Below are 14,873 nucleotides of genomic sequence, written 5' to 3'. Positions count from 1 at the left end.
GTGACACCCGTTTGGGTGCCTTTTGTTCTTCGGCGCAGCACTTCAGCCCCCAGCCCGTCTCGGCAGGAGTGTGGGCGCGGAAGTGGCGCGTTAGCAGGGTGTGTATATAATATGCAGGGATCAGAACGGTGGAATACAAATGGAACAAAATATATGCGAATTGGTGGGATATCGTGGAGGGTATTGAAATTCATGCTTCATACTTTATCATCCCCTGGGCGGAGGGTGGTTAAAAGCTCACAGGGCGCACCACCCAGAGTGTCGCTCAAATGCAGAGATGTTTTCTCCTCCAGAAAGTGTAAAAATATTGAATAATTGTCAAGCCGTAACCTTTTTAAACTCACCAAACATCCGTAATTGATTTAAATGCTAATAACAGAAATAACACGAATAGCTCCGCCCCTTTCAATGCCCCGCCCATTTTAAACTCATTATCACATTAAACCTCATTTTTCACGTGGTTTCAAATCTCTACGACCATACAATCTTGATAAGTGACCCCAAAAATGTTGATTTCATTGGAAAGCCACGGATGACAAAGCGTATTATAACAGTGACCCACATATTTATCATGAAAAGGTTAAAATTACTTTATCGATTTTTAATATAACCACGACGAATTGTATCTAAATTGGTCTCTGCTTTATTTAGCCTTTGCCAACAAGATGTATTTTAACAGATTCTCCATTACTTCACCCACTGAAGTTATTTAGAGACACGTTGACTGAGTAATGTTATTCAACAATGATGTAATTTGATCGATTCTGGTCAGAGATTAAGCAGGAATGGCTGAAGGCAATTCAGCTGCACGAGAAACTTTGAATGTCAGGCCTCAAGTGCTCAAGCAGGGGCAATCAATTGAAATTTCGGGACTGCTCTGCCAGACCATCTTGTCGATGGGGTGCAAAAGACAAAAATATCCATAAGTTTTGATGGTGAAATTTGAGACTTTCACTCCATGAATAAGAATAGCCTAATCAAAATTTCTCGCTTTTCAGTGCCATTCTTCGTTCATTGACTGTGTGGGTGGATTTGAGTGGCGAAAATCTCTTTGGGACGTGAATTTGGGTGGGATGAAAAGGTCAACACAGTGGACAATGTTGGGAAAATTATTCACTCTCCTGGCGGAAATTTATGCACTCCAATGGCATGGAAAATATTCAAGTTTTTCACATACTCTGCTAATTTTCGGCCACTTGTGAAAACTCACCATTGAGTGATCGTACGATGCTCGCTCGGAGAGCATAATCACTTGGTTCTCATTCACTCGCACGGATCTCTGCATCTTGGGGCTCAGCATTTAATCGGCGCACAGAGAAGAAGAGCGAAGATGGAAGATTTCTGCCTCTCGACACTTGGCCTCTAGCTGGAAATGTTGACTTTTATCCACACACACACACAGCGTGCGGAGTTTTCACGGGAACCAGGATTAATTGGCACGACGGCTGAAGCACGTAAGTTTCACATTGAGTTTCATCACTTTCATTCCGTCTGTTGACACTTCCAAAGCTCCCGATGTAATATCCATTTTCACGCACATCCTCGCAGCAGCACTGAAAGTTTCCCAAACCCCTGAGTATATTCAATTTGTGTCACTCCTTGCGGAATTTATGATATCGCAAATTCACTCTCTTCATAGCCACTCTCCGGCAGGTGAATGCGCAGCTCCTGGGACACTCCCACAGACCCTGGCGGGAAAATTCACAAGCGGTTGACGATGTGATGTATTTGTCCCTCAGGAAGTGTCACACTTCACCCTTCAATTCATCCACCGCAATTTCATCTCATTTGTCTCTGTCCCGCTCCTGAGCGTGCCCGTGAAAACCGCGTCAAGACCCAGTGTCAAAAGCGTCATTTGCGCCCGAAAGCCGCTGCCTAATGAGGAAAAATAGACAGGATGAAGCACCGTGAGGCGTGGGGATGTGAAGGAATTTAATTAACAATCCCACCCCCGTGCCATTTCTCATGCTGAAAGATATGACTTTTTAATGTGCTCATATCAGAGAACTCCAAACCGTGAGCCTGAATTATTCAAACAAATCATAACCGAGTGTGCTCAGTCGCCCAGGCGAGGACAACTGAGGCCCGCAATAAAGGTCTGGGTCACAGCGCCAGATGCACGAACAAATCCCACTTTTAATTCCCCTTTCTGCCTCTCCTAGCAAATTCCGCAGATGCCAGTAGTTTCGCATCGCCATTTGTTTAGGTAGAATGCAAGAAGATAACTTCTAGAACTGCTCTAGATTAATTGCAGTGCTGCAAGAAACTCGCAGAGACTTTTCATCGTCCTAATGAAATGTGTAGTTTTTGTCTCGTGCTTCTTACAAAAGTTTTAAATTGTCTTTCCCCAACATGAATGACGAAAATGTTCATCTTTCAACATTGTATGTCGTCCTACTTTTCTTTGTCTCTCAGCAGAGAGACTTTTCTTAACAGAATTGACTGGGAAACTTTTCCAGGGCAATTTAATCGAGAGTTTTCGAAAAGAAAATAAAAATAATGCTATACAGAAGTGCAAGGCATTCGACAGTATTCTGCTGTTTGCTTACACTATTGGCCAACATTATTTCTGCAAGCTCCGCCCATTTCCACGCTCCACCCATTTAAAAACACAACACCGTGTTTTCTGTCTTGAGTGTAAATTTAAGCTATAACTTCTGTCAACTTGCAAATTGGCATATTTTCTTTATTACTTAAAGTATCCCCTCATGCTGTTCTAGCATGGGTTAAGAAACAGAGTTACTAAGTAAGCTTCTGGCTAATGCTGGCCCAGTTTACCCTACACAAATATGCTTAAAACTGTTTAACTTTCTGTGGGTGGCGTAAAATCCACTGGCAACTCTGTTGCGCTATTACAAGCACAGAACTGGTATTATCACTGTTTTCTCTGCGCGATTTTCCTCAATCGAATTGCGGTGGTGCAGAAAACATTACAAACGCTCCAGAAAATTGAATTCAGGTCTTGTTTACCTGATTCAAAAAACCCACCCTCTCTCGCAAGCCCATAATTGGTCACAGCAACTCGATGCTTTGTAGAATTTAATTACATTTTTTAACCATCAGTGTTCATTAAGAGAAACAAAGGAAAATTTTGCATATCCAATTTCATGCTGTGTTCGGGGTTTTTTTTTTGAAAAAAGTTTTCCCGTAAACAAAAAGGTATTAATCAGTAACTTTAAAGTGCTGTTTGGAAAAGCTCTGATGGAAATTAGGGGATTTTTCCGTTATGTGTGCTTGAAAATCCACCTCAAATTGCACATTGGCCATTTTATGTGGGGAAATCACCCATAAATCCACACAAATTGCCACGATATTGCTGAAAGTTTCTACAATGATGAATTTATATTAACTGCCATCCGTGGACATTTTATGTCACGGAATGCGATGTTGGAATCAGGTATAAAATTTCCTCATTTTGTGGGAATTTAATGGGCGCAGTTGTGCTTAAGCTTTCGGTCCATTTGGTCAAATTGTAGAGAGAAGAGCTTTGTGAGTGGAACTCTTCAACTATTCAGTGTGTGTGTGATGTGATGAAGCATCGCCGCAAGAGCAGAAATTTCCCACGACATAATGGTCGATTATAGTGAATTTAATTAACTGCCGACAATGTCGATTGGCAGCAGTTCTGCGGGGATCGAAAAGCGACGTGCTCACCGAAGAGGCAGGGTGGACGAGTGGGTGGTAACTGAGACGTTCACCTTGACATCGTGTGCCAACAAATATACTTTCCCTGACGAGCATCTTCCCATTGTTTCTCTCCCTGGGAATTTTCCGCCAACATCGAGATCAGAGAAAATCCCTGCGAAGCTCGCAAACTTCCTCGTGCAATTTTCTCCTCAATTGCCAAGTTTTTTTTTCTCCTTCTTGTCTTCCTCGCAAAATCCTCACGAGAAGTGAAAGATGATGCCCAAAGACGATTGGCCAAATGCGCACTGCGAAATGTAATTAGGGGCCCCTGGAATGACTCTGTGCTCTCTTTTGGCTGAGGATCGGTGTGTATGTGTTCTATTAATAATTTCGGATCCACTCAGTCTGCGCTTGACTTTATGGACTGGAAAAAAGTTTTCCACCAATCAGCAGGAGACTCGCTCCTTCAATCCCTAATCTTCAGCCACTGACAAATCCCTCGAAGCACCTCAGCCATGGCATGAATACTATATGAGTCTCCATCAATTTTACACGGATTAATTTTCCTTCAAAAATCCTCCTCGCCGTCGGAGATTTGCGATCCTTGGGAAAGCTCTTTTTTGCCCAAGTGACGCCTGTTGCATCACCCACACGGCAAACTCCTCAAAAGTTCGCCTCCTTTCCCACACCTCGCACAACAAAGCGGGAATGATGAAAATTTAATGAGGGAGGATGAGACATTCACCTGCAGGCAAAGTCAACTCTTCACCCAGAGACTTGTGGGTCGCGAAGAGAGTGCAACTTGACAATTCTCCCCACTAATTCGCCACCACGCGCGTCACTTTGCCAAACAGCTCCTGGAGAAGCCACTCCGGAGCTCCAACACCGCCTGAGACACCAGAAAAAGTGAGTGTGACTGTACAGTGAATCGAACAGGTGGTCGAACTTCCGCTTTTTCCGTGTGAAACACTCAAAGGACGAACAGCGACTGAGGCGAGCTTCGGCGGCGAGCTTTGAACGTCACACACGCAGACAGACGAAGCTCGGGCGGGCGCGGGTGGTGGAGGGGAGCCTCGAATGCGCAACAAGAGATTTCCCATCATCCATCGCACCAACACAGCCACAGGCGGATTGCCAGCGAGGGTGGGCAGCGTACCTGTAGCATGCAAAGCGCGGTGGGTGGACAAAGCTCCTCATTTCGCCACACACACGATGGACGAAAGCTACACTCAAAGCTGCAAAGTAAACACACCATAATGTTGCTCTCTGCGTGTTATGTGAGCAAAAGAAGGGGCGGCCAGGCTGTGGGGCAGGTAGTGGTGCTCAGTGTGGCTTACACTGTTCGCCAAAACCGCCCTGATGGCGTTGAGGTGTATGAAATTTAGAAAATTGTCAATCTCACGCTTTCCTTTGGGCTTTGAGGAGATTTTGTGTAATTTTGTGCTGCAAATTTGCAGAAATAACACAGAGAGATATTTCGGTGAGGTTTCTATTTTATTTAAGTTATTATCTACTATTTACATTATTATATTTAAGTTAACTTATTTATTAATACTTGTCGGTGAAACCATTATTTTCACAGCCACTTGAGCCATTTTCTACACTTGAACTTGAAGTCTGATCTTGTCTACTCTCAGCTATACTGGAATCTCCGCAGGATTTCGACTGGATGTTGATGTTGGTGAGCTTTTGCGTGGAGAAGTGAATCTCGATATCTTCGAGAGAGCGATTTTCAGTCTCTGGCAGGAAGAAGTAGAAGAACAAGAAGCCCAGAATAGCCACAACGCCGTAAAGCCAATTGGCGCCGTCGAGCCCTAAACCACGTTCTAAATCAAGATAGGTTTTGGTGGAAATGAAGATGAATAGATAGTAGAGAGCAGCGACCAGACCAGCTGAAGTGGCGCGAGCTCTGCAAAAAGGGAGGATTTATGAGTATGAAATCAATAAAAGCTTCTCACAATTCATACTTGAAAGGGAAGAGTTCGCTGAGCAGCATCCAGGAGACTGGACTCAATCCTAAACTCATGATGAAGGAGAGCGTGAAGAATATCACCATGGGAAAGATTCCGTCGCCAGGAACTTCCGTGTGCTTTTCAAAGGAACTCCATCCAGCAGGAAGGACAATATTTGCGTAAGATCCAATGGCGATGCTGCAGAAAGCCGTTCCGGCCACTGAGATCAGGCTGAGAAGGCGTTTTCCCATCATCTTCACAACAGTAGCACAGACAATGGTGGCCAGAAACTTGAGAAGAGCAGTCACAACTGTTGCCCAGTTCGGATCGACAGGAATGCCGTAAGCTTTGAAGATTTGCACTAGATAAGGTCGCATGCTTGACGTGCCGCTGAATTGACTGAAGAGGAAGAACATCGCGACGATGAAGATGGGCTTTAGAGTTCTCTTCCTGATCAATTCCTTCATGTTATCGGAAAAAGTTGGTGGTGGATGATTGCAGATCTGGTCGCTCTTCTGGCAAGGATTGCATCTGGTGCTGTTGATGCTGTAGCGCTGCAGCTCGAGGAACTCCTTCTCGACCGCTTCAGGACAAACCCAGCCTCTGAGCCACTGCAGAGACTTTCTGGCCTCCTTGTCTCGTCCCCTGGAGAGCAGCCAGATGGGAGATTCCGGAATGAAACCAATGGCAATGATAGAAATTAGTGGGATTGTGAGACAAATGAGAGCAGATTCGCGCCAAGTGACTAGAGATCCCAGGAGATAGCCTATGAAGAAGCCCAGAGTGGCTGCGACTCCTGCGCAGGATGTCAGGATTCCTCTGATGGCTGGTTGACTGGAAATGAGAGAGATTAGCGACATTTCTCAATGGGTTACCGGGAAATTACCATATTTCTCCAACGTAGGTAAATATTGGAGAGTTCATGAATCCCGTTCCCAAGCCCAGGAGGATCGCCGCCAAGTACATTTCAGACACAGAAGTGGCGAAGTAGATCAGCAACCATGCTGCGATGTGTGGTAAATTGACCAGAATCATGGCATTCTTCCTGCCAATGGTTTCTGTCACCCATCCTGAGAACACACTCCCGATCGGAGTGCAAATAAATGCGAGACTGCCGAACCAGGAAGCTTCCTCGGGTGTGAAATGGAAGATCTCCTCTTCCTGGACATCCACTGTGCCCAGGAGAGGTGGAATGGCGATCGTTGGAAATGTTGTGGTCAATCCAATGTCAATAACTAAGAGATTCTTGGCTGTTGTGGCCAGAATTTGCGGCAAATACATTCGAAATTTGCTCACTTTGAGGCCATCCATATTCCACTCACGCACAGTAGTTTCACTGCAAATTCTATCTTTGATTAATTGCATAAAACATCAGAATTGTAGGATCATTGCCAAGGCCAAGTGCGAACACGTAACCAGAAGCAGAAGTACAAATATTGCACGCAATTCATGTGAAATCAATATGTTACTCGCAGATGTTCAGTTCAAAGACCTCTCTTCACTTTCACTGTGCATTAATGCGATAATAGAATTCAGTAAATCTCAAGAATGTGTTATTGATTCTGTCAGCAGCAGAAGGGTGATTGAAAAGTGCATGAAAGAAAAGCTCTGTATTGCACCAGAATGCAGATGATTTCTCATCTCGCACCGCGCAAAGTGTGAGAGTTCCCGCAGTGAAGCTAACATCATTGAGAGGAAGATTACAAATTATTAATATTCTGTACCCGGATTGCCTTCGAAATGAACTGAAACTTGTTCATTGACGAAGGTCTAGACAACAGGAATGTGAAAGCTAAGAAACTCTGCCGTAGAAAACCCATAAGTCATGAGAAAACATGGAAAACCCGCGATCTCTGAAAAATCCTTTCAATTAAAGTCAATGTTTGTTTTAGAAAACTCAATTTACGAGCTTAGTGAAATTGATAAAGGTCGATTTTTACTAAATCACATGTATTGCATGATCTAAATGAAGAAAACTTCACTAAATATTGGAAATGTTTAAAAATCATAGTTTTTCTCTGTGTAATAAATTATTTTTATCTGATTGTAAAATATCCAAAATAGTCAAAAGCATGCGATTTAAAAAAAATTCACTGAAACTCAAATTTTCTATGATTCTTAATAAATTTTCACATCTTTACTGTATAAATACAACCTTATATTAGTTGATTTTCAAGTTCAGGCTTGTCATCAATATAATTAATTCTTTTAATCTGAAAATATGCATCTATTTTTGCTCATTGAATTAGTGAAATATTGTTCAACATTAAATTTTCATCGCCACAATTGAATTGTCGTGTTTGAAACCCTTGCAAAAGTGAAATATGAGCTTCTAGGTTATCTTGTTCAATCGATGCATTTTTTGCGTATTCTAATTGCAAAATAATCCAGTGAAAATCAGTCTCATTCATAAGCATATCGTTGGCTTTAGCACCTTTTCTTCTATCTAGTGTGCTTTTATGGGCTTTTCAAGTGCAGTCTAAAGACGCAATATGCACAAATGAGACTGAGACACTTCTCTGATGTCTTTTTCAACCTTAAATAACGTCTGAAATCACGTTCACAATCAAATTCCACCGCTGACCACAATTTTAAGCTATTCACATTGGCGCTTTTCGCTGGAGTTCACATTTTTCCTTCCGCGCACTTCACATTCTTATCACTGAAGATGGTTCAGCAAATCTTGCCACAACTCCACTGAAGTTGTCACTAGACACACACCTTTCGGAACAATTTGATCAAACAATCATTCTGCACGACACAAGGAAGACAAGAGAACAAAGTTACGCGAGTTAAAGGCAAACACAGCTGGTGCTTCTCGTTGGAGATTTTCGCGAGCAATAAGACAAGCTCGAGAGCAGAGATGCAATTTATAGTTTGCCTCAAACAACCTTTGGATGTGCAGTTCTAACGTTTCTCGAAATGTTACTCATTGCGAGTCAATTAAGCTGAAATCTCGAAGGATTTCCACCTGATATTTCACCGCATTGACAGTTTGCAAGTTCAGTTACGCGGTCAATGTTCTCAACTGCGTTTTCTGTGCTTGTTTACCTTAAGTTTCACTGCGCGCTTACTTCACGCGTCAAGACCCGAAAATGTAATCACTTTTCCGCATATGAGTGGCTCTTAGTGTGTTTGGGGGCCAATGTCGAGCAATTTCCGCCACTTGTGCTATCAGAACTTTCACTCTCAATGGGAAAAGTTGGGCACTTTTGCACTCACCTCGCGTTAGATTGGATTCTTCATTATGGCAGCGCCACCAGGTAACACAACTTGGCTTATTAACTTCTTATTCGCCTGAGAAAATCAACATTGTGCCTAATATTTTCCCCATATTTACTCAATTGCTGGTATGGAAAGTTTGCTAGAGCCTTAGCGTCTCTTTTGGCGGGCAATTTTGACCGCCAAAAGCCGTATAACAGTTTTAGACCAATTCGACCAGTTTTGTCCCAAAAGATCACGCAATATATTTTTCAGTGTATTTGGCTGTCATAACAGAGTCTTCAGTGTTGTTTTGCTGTAGTTTTTCGTAGTTTTCCTGGAAAATACCCTCAATAGAGACTCCACAATCGCTCAAAACAGTTCCTTAATCGTCCGAGGAGTGAAATACAGTGCGGGATAGGATGAATATGCACGGAATGGCGCAGGCTGGAGTGGTTCCGAGCGGTGTCGGCGTGTCCCCAATCATGATGCAACAGGCTTCGCCCCAAATGGGGCAAATGATGGGCCCGCAAGGCCCTCAACAGCCTCCGCAGCCACCCATTGAGAAGATCGACAACATATCGAAGGCAAAGAGCCTCGTGGGGCCCCTGAGAGAGTCTCTTTCGGTACATTTTAAGGAATCTTTATCTGGATGATTCTGAGATTCTCTTTTGCAGGCAACCATCAAAGCTGCAGCCCAGAATCTTCATCACAACAACATGACTGACATCGGGACAATGTAAGAGACTCACCAGGAGCATCAAAAAGCTGAAGAATGGCACTAAAGTCTGGTTTATCTTGCAGAAAAGGCGATAATTCCGCTCCTCCGCGCTTCGATAAATACCTGGAGGAATTCTACTCGATCTGTGACCAGATTGAACTACACTTGGTAAGCCTTGAATATCTGAGAAATTTTCAATTCCTCATCCGGCTTTTGATTGTCCAATTCGTAAGAATTAACTCTTCTGGGCATCAGAAGTTGCCTTGATTTCTATTACGTGTGTTGAAGTCAAGTAATTTATGAAATCTCGTGAGAAATTCAACAATTTTGAGTGAATGATTGTCCTAAACTTTAATAACTCAATGAATTCCAGCTTCTTACCAAACTACTTCTCAATTATATCTCGAATGTCTTGTAGAAAACCTCAATCGCTTGCGTGCAGCAGAGCAACTCCAGCAATCACTTCCTGCCTCTGACTGTGGCCACGACGAGAGTGGATCCGATGCCGCATCCGCCGCCGGACAACCCAATGCTCTCCTACCCGCAATACCTCTCGACCGTGCGCTCGCAGATCGCGTACGCCAAGGAAATCCACGACACGCTCATCTGCGCCGCCCAAAACATCTCTCCGAGTGAATGATAATTATATTTGTCCATCAAAGTCATAGTTTTAAGGCTCGCATCATCGCTCGAATGCTCTATTATCACAGCCCAAGTTTTCAATCGTCACCGCAACACTGTTCTCAATCTTGCCATCGAATCGACTGTCGATCTTCGTGTCTTTCTGCGCCTCCGGGAGTTTCTGCTTGATGTCAATGTCTGCCAGGGATTTCCCTTTGGTGGAGAAGTGCAGTTCGATCTCCTCGAGCGTGCGATTCTCGGTCTCCGGGAGGTAAAAGTAGCCGAAGACGAGCGCCAGAGCGCCAACGGTGCCGTAGAGCCAGGCCGCGCCGTGCAGACCGAGGTTGTTCTCCACGTTGAGATAGGTTTTGGTGGTGAGAAAGGCCATGATGTAGTTGAGAGCGGCTGTGGTTCCGGTGGCGAAGCCTCGAGATCTACAGGAGAAGTCACAGTGATTTGCGATGGCAGAGAGAATGGGAGTTAGGACTCACTTGAAGGGGAACACCTCGCTGAGAAGCATCCAGGGAACGGCGGCGATGCCGAAGCCGGTGAAGAAGGAGATGACAAAGATGAGAATCATGGGAAATGTGCCCGTTCCGGCAACTGGAGACTCCATGTGCACATCGAACGAGCTCCAGTCTTTGGGGAGATTGCTGTAGGCGTGGAATCCGAGCGAGAGACATCCCAGCGAAGCTCCTGCCACGGAAATCAGGTAAACGCCTCGCTTTCCCAGCTTACGCACGAGCAAGAGCATCAGGATGTTCGAAATGATGCCCATCAGGCCGACAATCACCGTGCCGCGACTGCCATCGATGGGCGTTCCGTAGGCCTGGAAGATCTGCACCATGAACGGCCGCATGGACGCCAAGCCGGTGAAGTTGAGGAAGAAGAAGAGCATCATGACGATGGCGAAGGGCTTGAGCGTGCGGTGGCGAAAGAGTTCTTTGCCGCGCTGCAGGAGCGTCTCTGGCGGATGCGGACAAGGCACGCCGGTCTTCTGGCAGGCCGCGCACTTGTTGCTGTTGGCCGAGTACTGCTGCAGCTGGCGGAACTCCTCCTGCACCGTCTCGGGCGTCACCCAGCCGCGCAGCCACTGCAGCGACTGCTGCGCCTTGTCCACGCGCCCCTTCGAGAGCAGCCACAGCGGCGTCTCGGGCACGAAGCAGATGGCCACGAGGGTGGACAGAGGCACGGCCAGGCAGATCAGCGCGGCGACGCGCCACGTCACGACGGTGCCCAGAAAGTACACCGTGAAGATTCCCAGCATCACAGACACTCCGGCGCAGGAGGTCAGGATTCCCCGGATCGAAGGCTCTCTGGAAGGGCGAAAGAGTGAGTCAATTCTATACGGGAGAGCGGGGCATAATGAGTTCTGAGATAAATATCTTTATGTATCTTGAGACAATGATTCTGATCGATTTAATAAAGAATACTTTAAACTAAACCTCAAATGCGAAACGTTTTATATTGCACTCATTTGCAGTGATAAGAAAAATCTGAGAATTTTTATGCATGAAGTAATGAGATGACATGTTTAGAAATTGTGATGATTCTTTAGAAAGACATCAAAAGGGGAAACAATTTTACTGAAATAATGCATATTGTGGCTTTTAATTAATATTTAAATAAATTGCCAATAAAATGTGAAATGTTATTTGATTTAATACAGAAGAAACCACAATTAAAAATTGAAGTTATTAAACTTCTGTTCCTGACTGCAATTTCTCATAAAATTTGATAATTTTAAGCAACAATCGCTTATGAGTTTAAGACTATAATATTCCATCAGGAGAATATTTGCAGCTCATTTACTAAAATTATCATCATCGTTGTCGCGTCAGACTTGGTGAAAAAACACTTAATTTTTTTTTACTCAATTTCAGCATATCTATTTTATCTTCCTCAATTTACAACGACAAATAAAATGATGTTTTAGCAATAAATCCGGTCGAAAGCAGTTGAGAACTATAAGAACTTGTTGTGAAAGTTTGAAAATTATATTTTCTATCAATGCTAATCGACTTCTGAACTAGTTCGTGTAGTTAATTCACTTTAATCGGTGGTAGAATTCTAATTTAACTGAAGTAAAATGTTTTTTCTCATGTTTCACATGGCATAATAAGCAATTTCTCTCAATTCACACCTATTAAAAAGCTTAAAAATGAGGTTATTCTGATCTTACAATGAAGCTGATAATAAATATCTTGATCGAAACTTAGATTTGTATTATTACAAATAAACGTGACCTTATTTCACTCTCACGTGTATTCTAATCGAGCAATAAATATCTCTTAACATCTGTAGAAAACTCTGAGAAGAATTTTCGCTCATTTGCACACAACAGCATTTTCTCACTTTTCAAGAGAATTTCTTCCGGTCTGAATTCTGGTGATCAAATCCGCCCGATTTTCCCCTATTCGACTTGCAGTTGAGATGCAAATATTGATTGACAGCAATTGTTTGGCTATTGATTGTACGGGAGCGAGCGCTTCCTGTTGACTCATGCCTGGAGAACAGAGTCTATCTCTACTCACGATATCTCTCCCACGTAGGTGATAATCGGGGCCTCCATGAAGCCCACTCCCAGGCCCAGCAGAATGGCGGCCGTGTAGAGCTCGGCGAGGGAAGAGGCGTAGTAGAGCATGATCCAGGCGATGATGTGCGGGATGTTGACCAGGATCATGGACAGCTTCCTGCCCAGCGGCTCCGTGATCCATCCGGACAGGACGCTGCCCACGGGCTGGCAGACGAAGGCGATGGAGCCGAGCCAGGAAGCCTCGACTTCCGTCAGCGTCAGCGTTTCCGTCGCATCGACACTGTTGAGCGTCCCGCGCAGCGCCGGAATGACGATCGTGGGAAAGGCGACGCTGAGGCCGAGATCCAGCAGCAGGAAGTTCTTAGCCGTGCTGGCGAGGACTTGCGGTAAGTATCGTCGGAACTTGCTGATCTCTTGTCGGGGAGTTTTCGTGTTATTCACGTCATATGACGATTTTCCCATGTTTGTGCTCGTGTTGAACGCAGAGTTTAGAGTAAATTTTTGGGGTCAAGATCACGCTTCCATCGTCAGAAAATCTGCAGAAGGCATATTAATGAGCTTCATAAAAGAGTGTGATGAACGAAAGATTTGAATGCCTGGGAAGAGGGGAATTTCTTCGGCCTGAACGCCTTGAAATACTTGCCATCAAGTTTTGCCAATTAGTCAAATTTTCATGAATACATTCAATATTCGTTCAATACGCTTTTGACTTGAATGCAGAGAGTCGGGTTTTGTGCGCACTTGGAATTGTTGAGAAGTGTAATGAAAATGTCCCATTTTGTAGTTTAGATTGGCACGTTTTCAGCAGAAAATTGCCTCAATTTTCATCCCAATTTAATTGCTTCCGTCCTCTATTGTATTTTCAGCGCACTCACGTATGAAAATGACCAATTTGTTTGAATATTTGTCTTGTGTGTTCATTTGAAAATTTGAAATACAAATTAATTTTGGCTTTCCTAATAAACCACCACAATATATCTTTGTGCAGGTCACAAAACACCACGATTGATTAATTGATTTGCCCCCACTTTTGAGCATCTTTTGATGGCCTGTCGAAAGGAAAATTTCGTAATACATTTGACTTTGTTGATCTCTTCTTCGAAGGCAGTGTAAGAAAAGTTGATTTCGCAGATGCCTAGCAAAATCTACACCTGTGACCAATTGTTTAATAATCCCATTGTGGAATTGATGAATTGTGCCTCACCTGAAAAAGGTTCACAACGAGTGAATAGAGGGAGAAACACTCGCGATCGTTTAGATGCTTTCGAGCGACTGAAAAAGTGTGCTTTTTTGCCTTGAGCTTCGCGTATTGGATTTTTTATTTTGAGGGAAAAGAGGGAGAAATCTTGCAAGAGCGTTAAATTGGAGTTGAGTAAGAAGCACAACACTTGACTTCAATATTTGAGTGGCAAATGAGGGGATAATGTTTTTTTTTGGCGCCACTCGCGTTCACGGAAAGCAAAGCAGTGTTGCTCACTCTGAGAGCGTTCGATCGTGACTGGAGGTGGAAGCTCGGGATGCGATGCTCTGAGCGTCAATGCATAATCGTGTGGACAGGAAAGTTGTGTGATCTCGTGTGAGAGTTGCAAAATGTGACCTCAAGTGTGGGTTCACCAAAAATTCGCGCTGCACTTTCTACGCACACACACGCAATTTCCGCATTTTACCATCTGCACAGAATGCATTTTTCCGTGAAAATGTCTGCAAATCTCGCTATTCACCAGTAATGTTTTGATTTTTCCAAATCACCTTCGAAACTTCTTTCCAAACAACAATTTCGCCTTCAGGCGCTTTTTCTGAACAAGACGATCACCTGTGGTTATTTCACTTTTTACCGATCGTTCAATCGATGTTTTGCCAATTTGGACAGTTTTTAGAATAGCTAATTGCTTATTAAATATTATTTGTGCGTTCTAGGAATGCTTCTTTACCTCTGACAAGGCCAATAAGTGTGATCTATGATCAATTGATGAAACTCTGAGAACTGTTTGACTTTTTAGTGAAGCCCAATTAAACGGAACTTTAAGTACAACTAGTTTTGTCAGCGATGTTTTCAGTACTGAGAAGATTTCGGCGACTGGACAGCCAAATATAGCCCTTCATTATCATGATTTCAGACAGAGTGAAGGATTCGAGTAATCTCATCAATGTGAAAGCTTACTGGAATAGCGGAGAGGCGGTTCAATATGTCTAGTTTTCTCTTTTAAACATATTT

The 14,873-nt window shown here is 43.8% G+C and overlaps 4 protein-coding genes across 4 annotated transcripts in view; 1 reads left to right on the top strand and 3 right to left on the bottom strand.

Moving 5' to 3' along the window:
• The window catches only part of LOC132263826 (ras-specific guanine nucleotide-releasing factor 1-like), a 32,452-nt gene extending 31,152 nt beyond the window's left edge, over window positions 1-1,300 (bottom strand). The window contains exon 1 of the mRNA XM_059763819.1: window positions 1,211-1,300. Within this exon, the coding sequence (XP_059619802.1) occupies window positions 1,211-1,300 (90 nt within the window). The remainder of the gene's footprint in view (window positions 1-1,210) is intronic.
• Window positions 1,301-5,107: 3,807 nt separating this feature from the next.
• Window positions 5,108-6,990, bottom strand: LOC132263706 (facilitated trehalose transporter Tret1-like). Its single transcript, XM_059763622.1, has 3 exons — window positions 6,466-6,990; window positions 5,595-6,413; window positions 5,108-5,536 (listed from the first exon to the last, which is right to left on the bottom strand). The coding sequence occupies exons 1-3, from the start codon at window positions 6,942-6,944 to the stop codon at window positions 5,176-5,178; spliced, it is 1,659 nt and encodes a 552-aa protein (XP_059619605.1). The 5' UTR covers window positions 6,945-6,990; the 3' UTR covers window positions 5,108-5,175.
• A 2,064-nt stretch (window positions 6,991-9,054) lies between these two features.
• On the top strand, window positions 9,055-10,141 carry LOC132263806 (mediator of RNA polymerase II transcription subunit 29). The gene is made up of 4 exons (XM_059763793.1): window positions 9,055-9,406; window positions 9,458-9,519; window positions 9,585-9,669; window positions 9,920-10,141. Exons 1-4 carry the CDS (start codon window positions 9,203-9,205, stop codon window positions 10,139-10,141), a joined length of 573 nt encoding a protein of 190 aa, XP_059619776.1. The 5' UTR covers window positions 9,055-9,202.
• Window positions 10,129-14,152, bottom strand: LOC132263805 (facilitated trehalose transporter Tret1-like). Its single transcript, XM_059763792.1, has 4 exons — window positions 13,863-14,152; window positions 12,657-13,194; window positions 10,614-11,438; window positions 10,129-10,556 (listed from the first exon to the last, which is right to left on the bottom strand). Exons 2-4 carry the CDS (start codon window positions 13,118-13,120, stop codon window positions 10,184-10,186), a joined length of 1,662 nt encoding a protein of 553 aa, XP_059619775.1. The 5' UTR covers window positions 13,121-13,194; window positions 13,863-14,152; the 3' UTR covers window positions 10,129-10,183.
• Window positions 14,153-14,873: the final 721 nt, after the last annotated feature.

This window comes from Phlebotomus argentipes, unplaced genomic scaffold (genome assembly GCF_947086385.1).
Source record: "Phlebotomus argentipes unplaced genomic scaffold, Phlebotomus argentipes genome assembly contig_39, whole genome shotgun sequence".
NCBI classification, from domain to species: Eukaryota; Metazoa; Arthropoda; class Insecta; order Diptera; family Psychodidae; genus Phlebotomus; species Phlebotomus argentipes.
The sequence above is the reverse complement of the archived record's forward strand: the minus strand, read 5'-3'. Positions and strand labels throughout refer to the sequence as shown.

Coding starts and splice junctions, on each gene's coding strand:
- LOC132263806 (XM_059763793.1), top strand. CDS start 9,203: ATGAATATGCACGGAATGGCGCAGGCTGGAGTGGTTCCGAGCGGTGTC. Junction 9,407..9,457: donor CCCTGAGAGAGTCTCTTTCG/GTACATTTTAAG, acceptor TCTCTTTTGCAG/GCAACCATCAAAGCTGCAGC. Junction 9,670..9,919: donor ACCAGATTGAACTACACTTG/GTAAGCCTTGAA, acceptor AATGTCTTGTAG/AAAACCTCAATCGCTTGCGT.
- LOC132263706 (XM_059763622.1), bottom strand. CDS start 6,944: ATGCAATTAATCAAAGATAGAATTTGCAGTGAAACTACTGTGCGTGAG. Junction 6,414..6,465: donor ACCTACGTTGGAGAAATATG/GTAATTTCCCGG, acceptor TCTCATTTCCAG/TCAACCAGCCATCAGAGGAA. Junction 5,537..5,594: donor AGCGAACTCTTCCCTTTCAA/GTATGAATTGTG, acceptor CCCTTTTTGCAG/AGCTCGCGCCACTTCAGCTG.
- LOC132263805 (XM_059763792.1), bottom strand. CDS start 13,120: ATGGGAAAATCGTCATATGACGTGAATAACACGAAAACTCCCCGACAA. Junction 11,439..12,656: donor ACCTACGTGGGAGAGATATC/GTGAGTAGAGAT, acceptor TCGCCCTTCCAG/AGAGCCTTCGATCCGGGGAA. Junction 10,557..10,613: donor AGCGAGGTGTTCCCCTTCAA/GTGAGTCCTAAC, acceptor CTTCTCCTGTAG/ATCTCGAGGCTTCGCCACCG.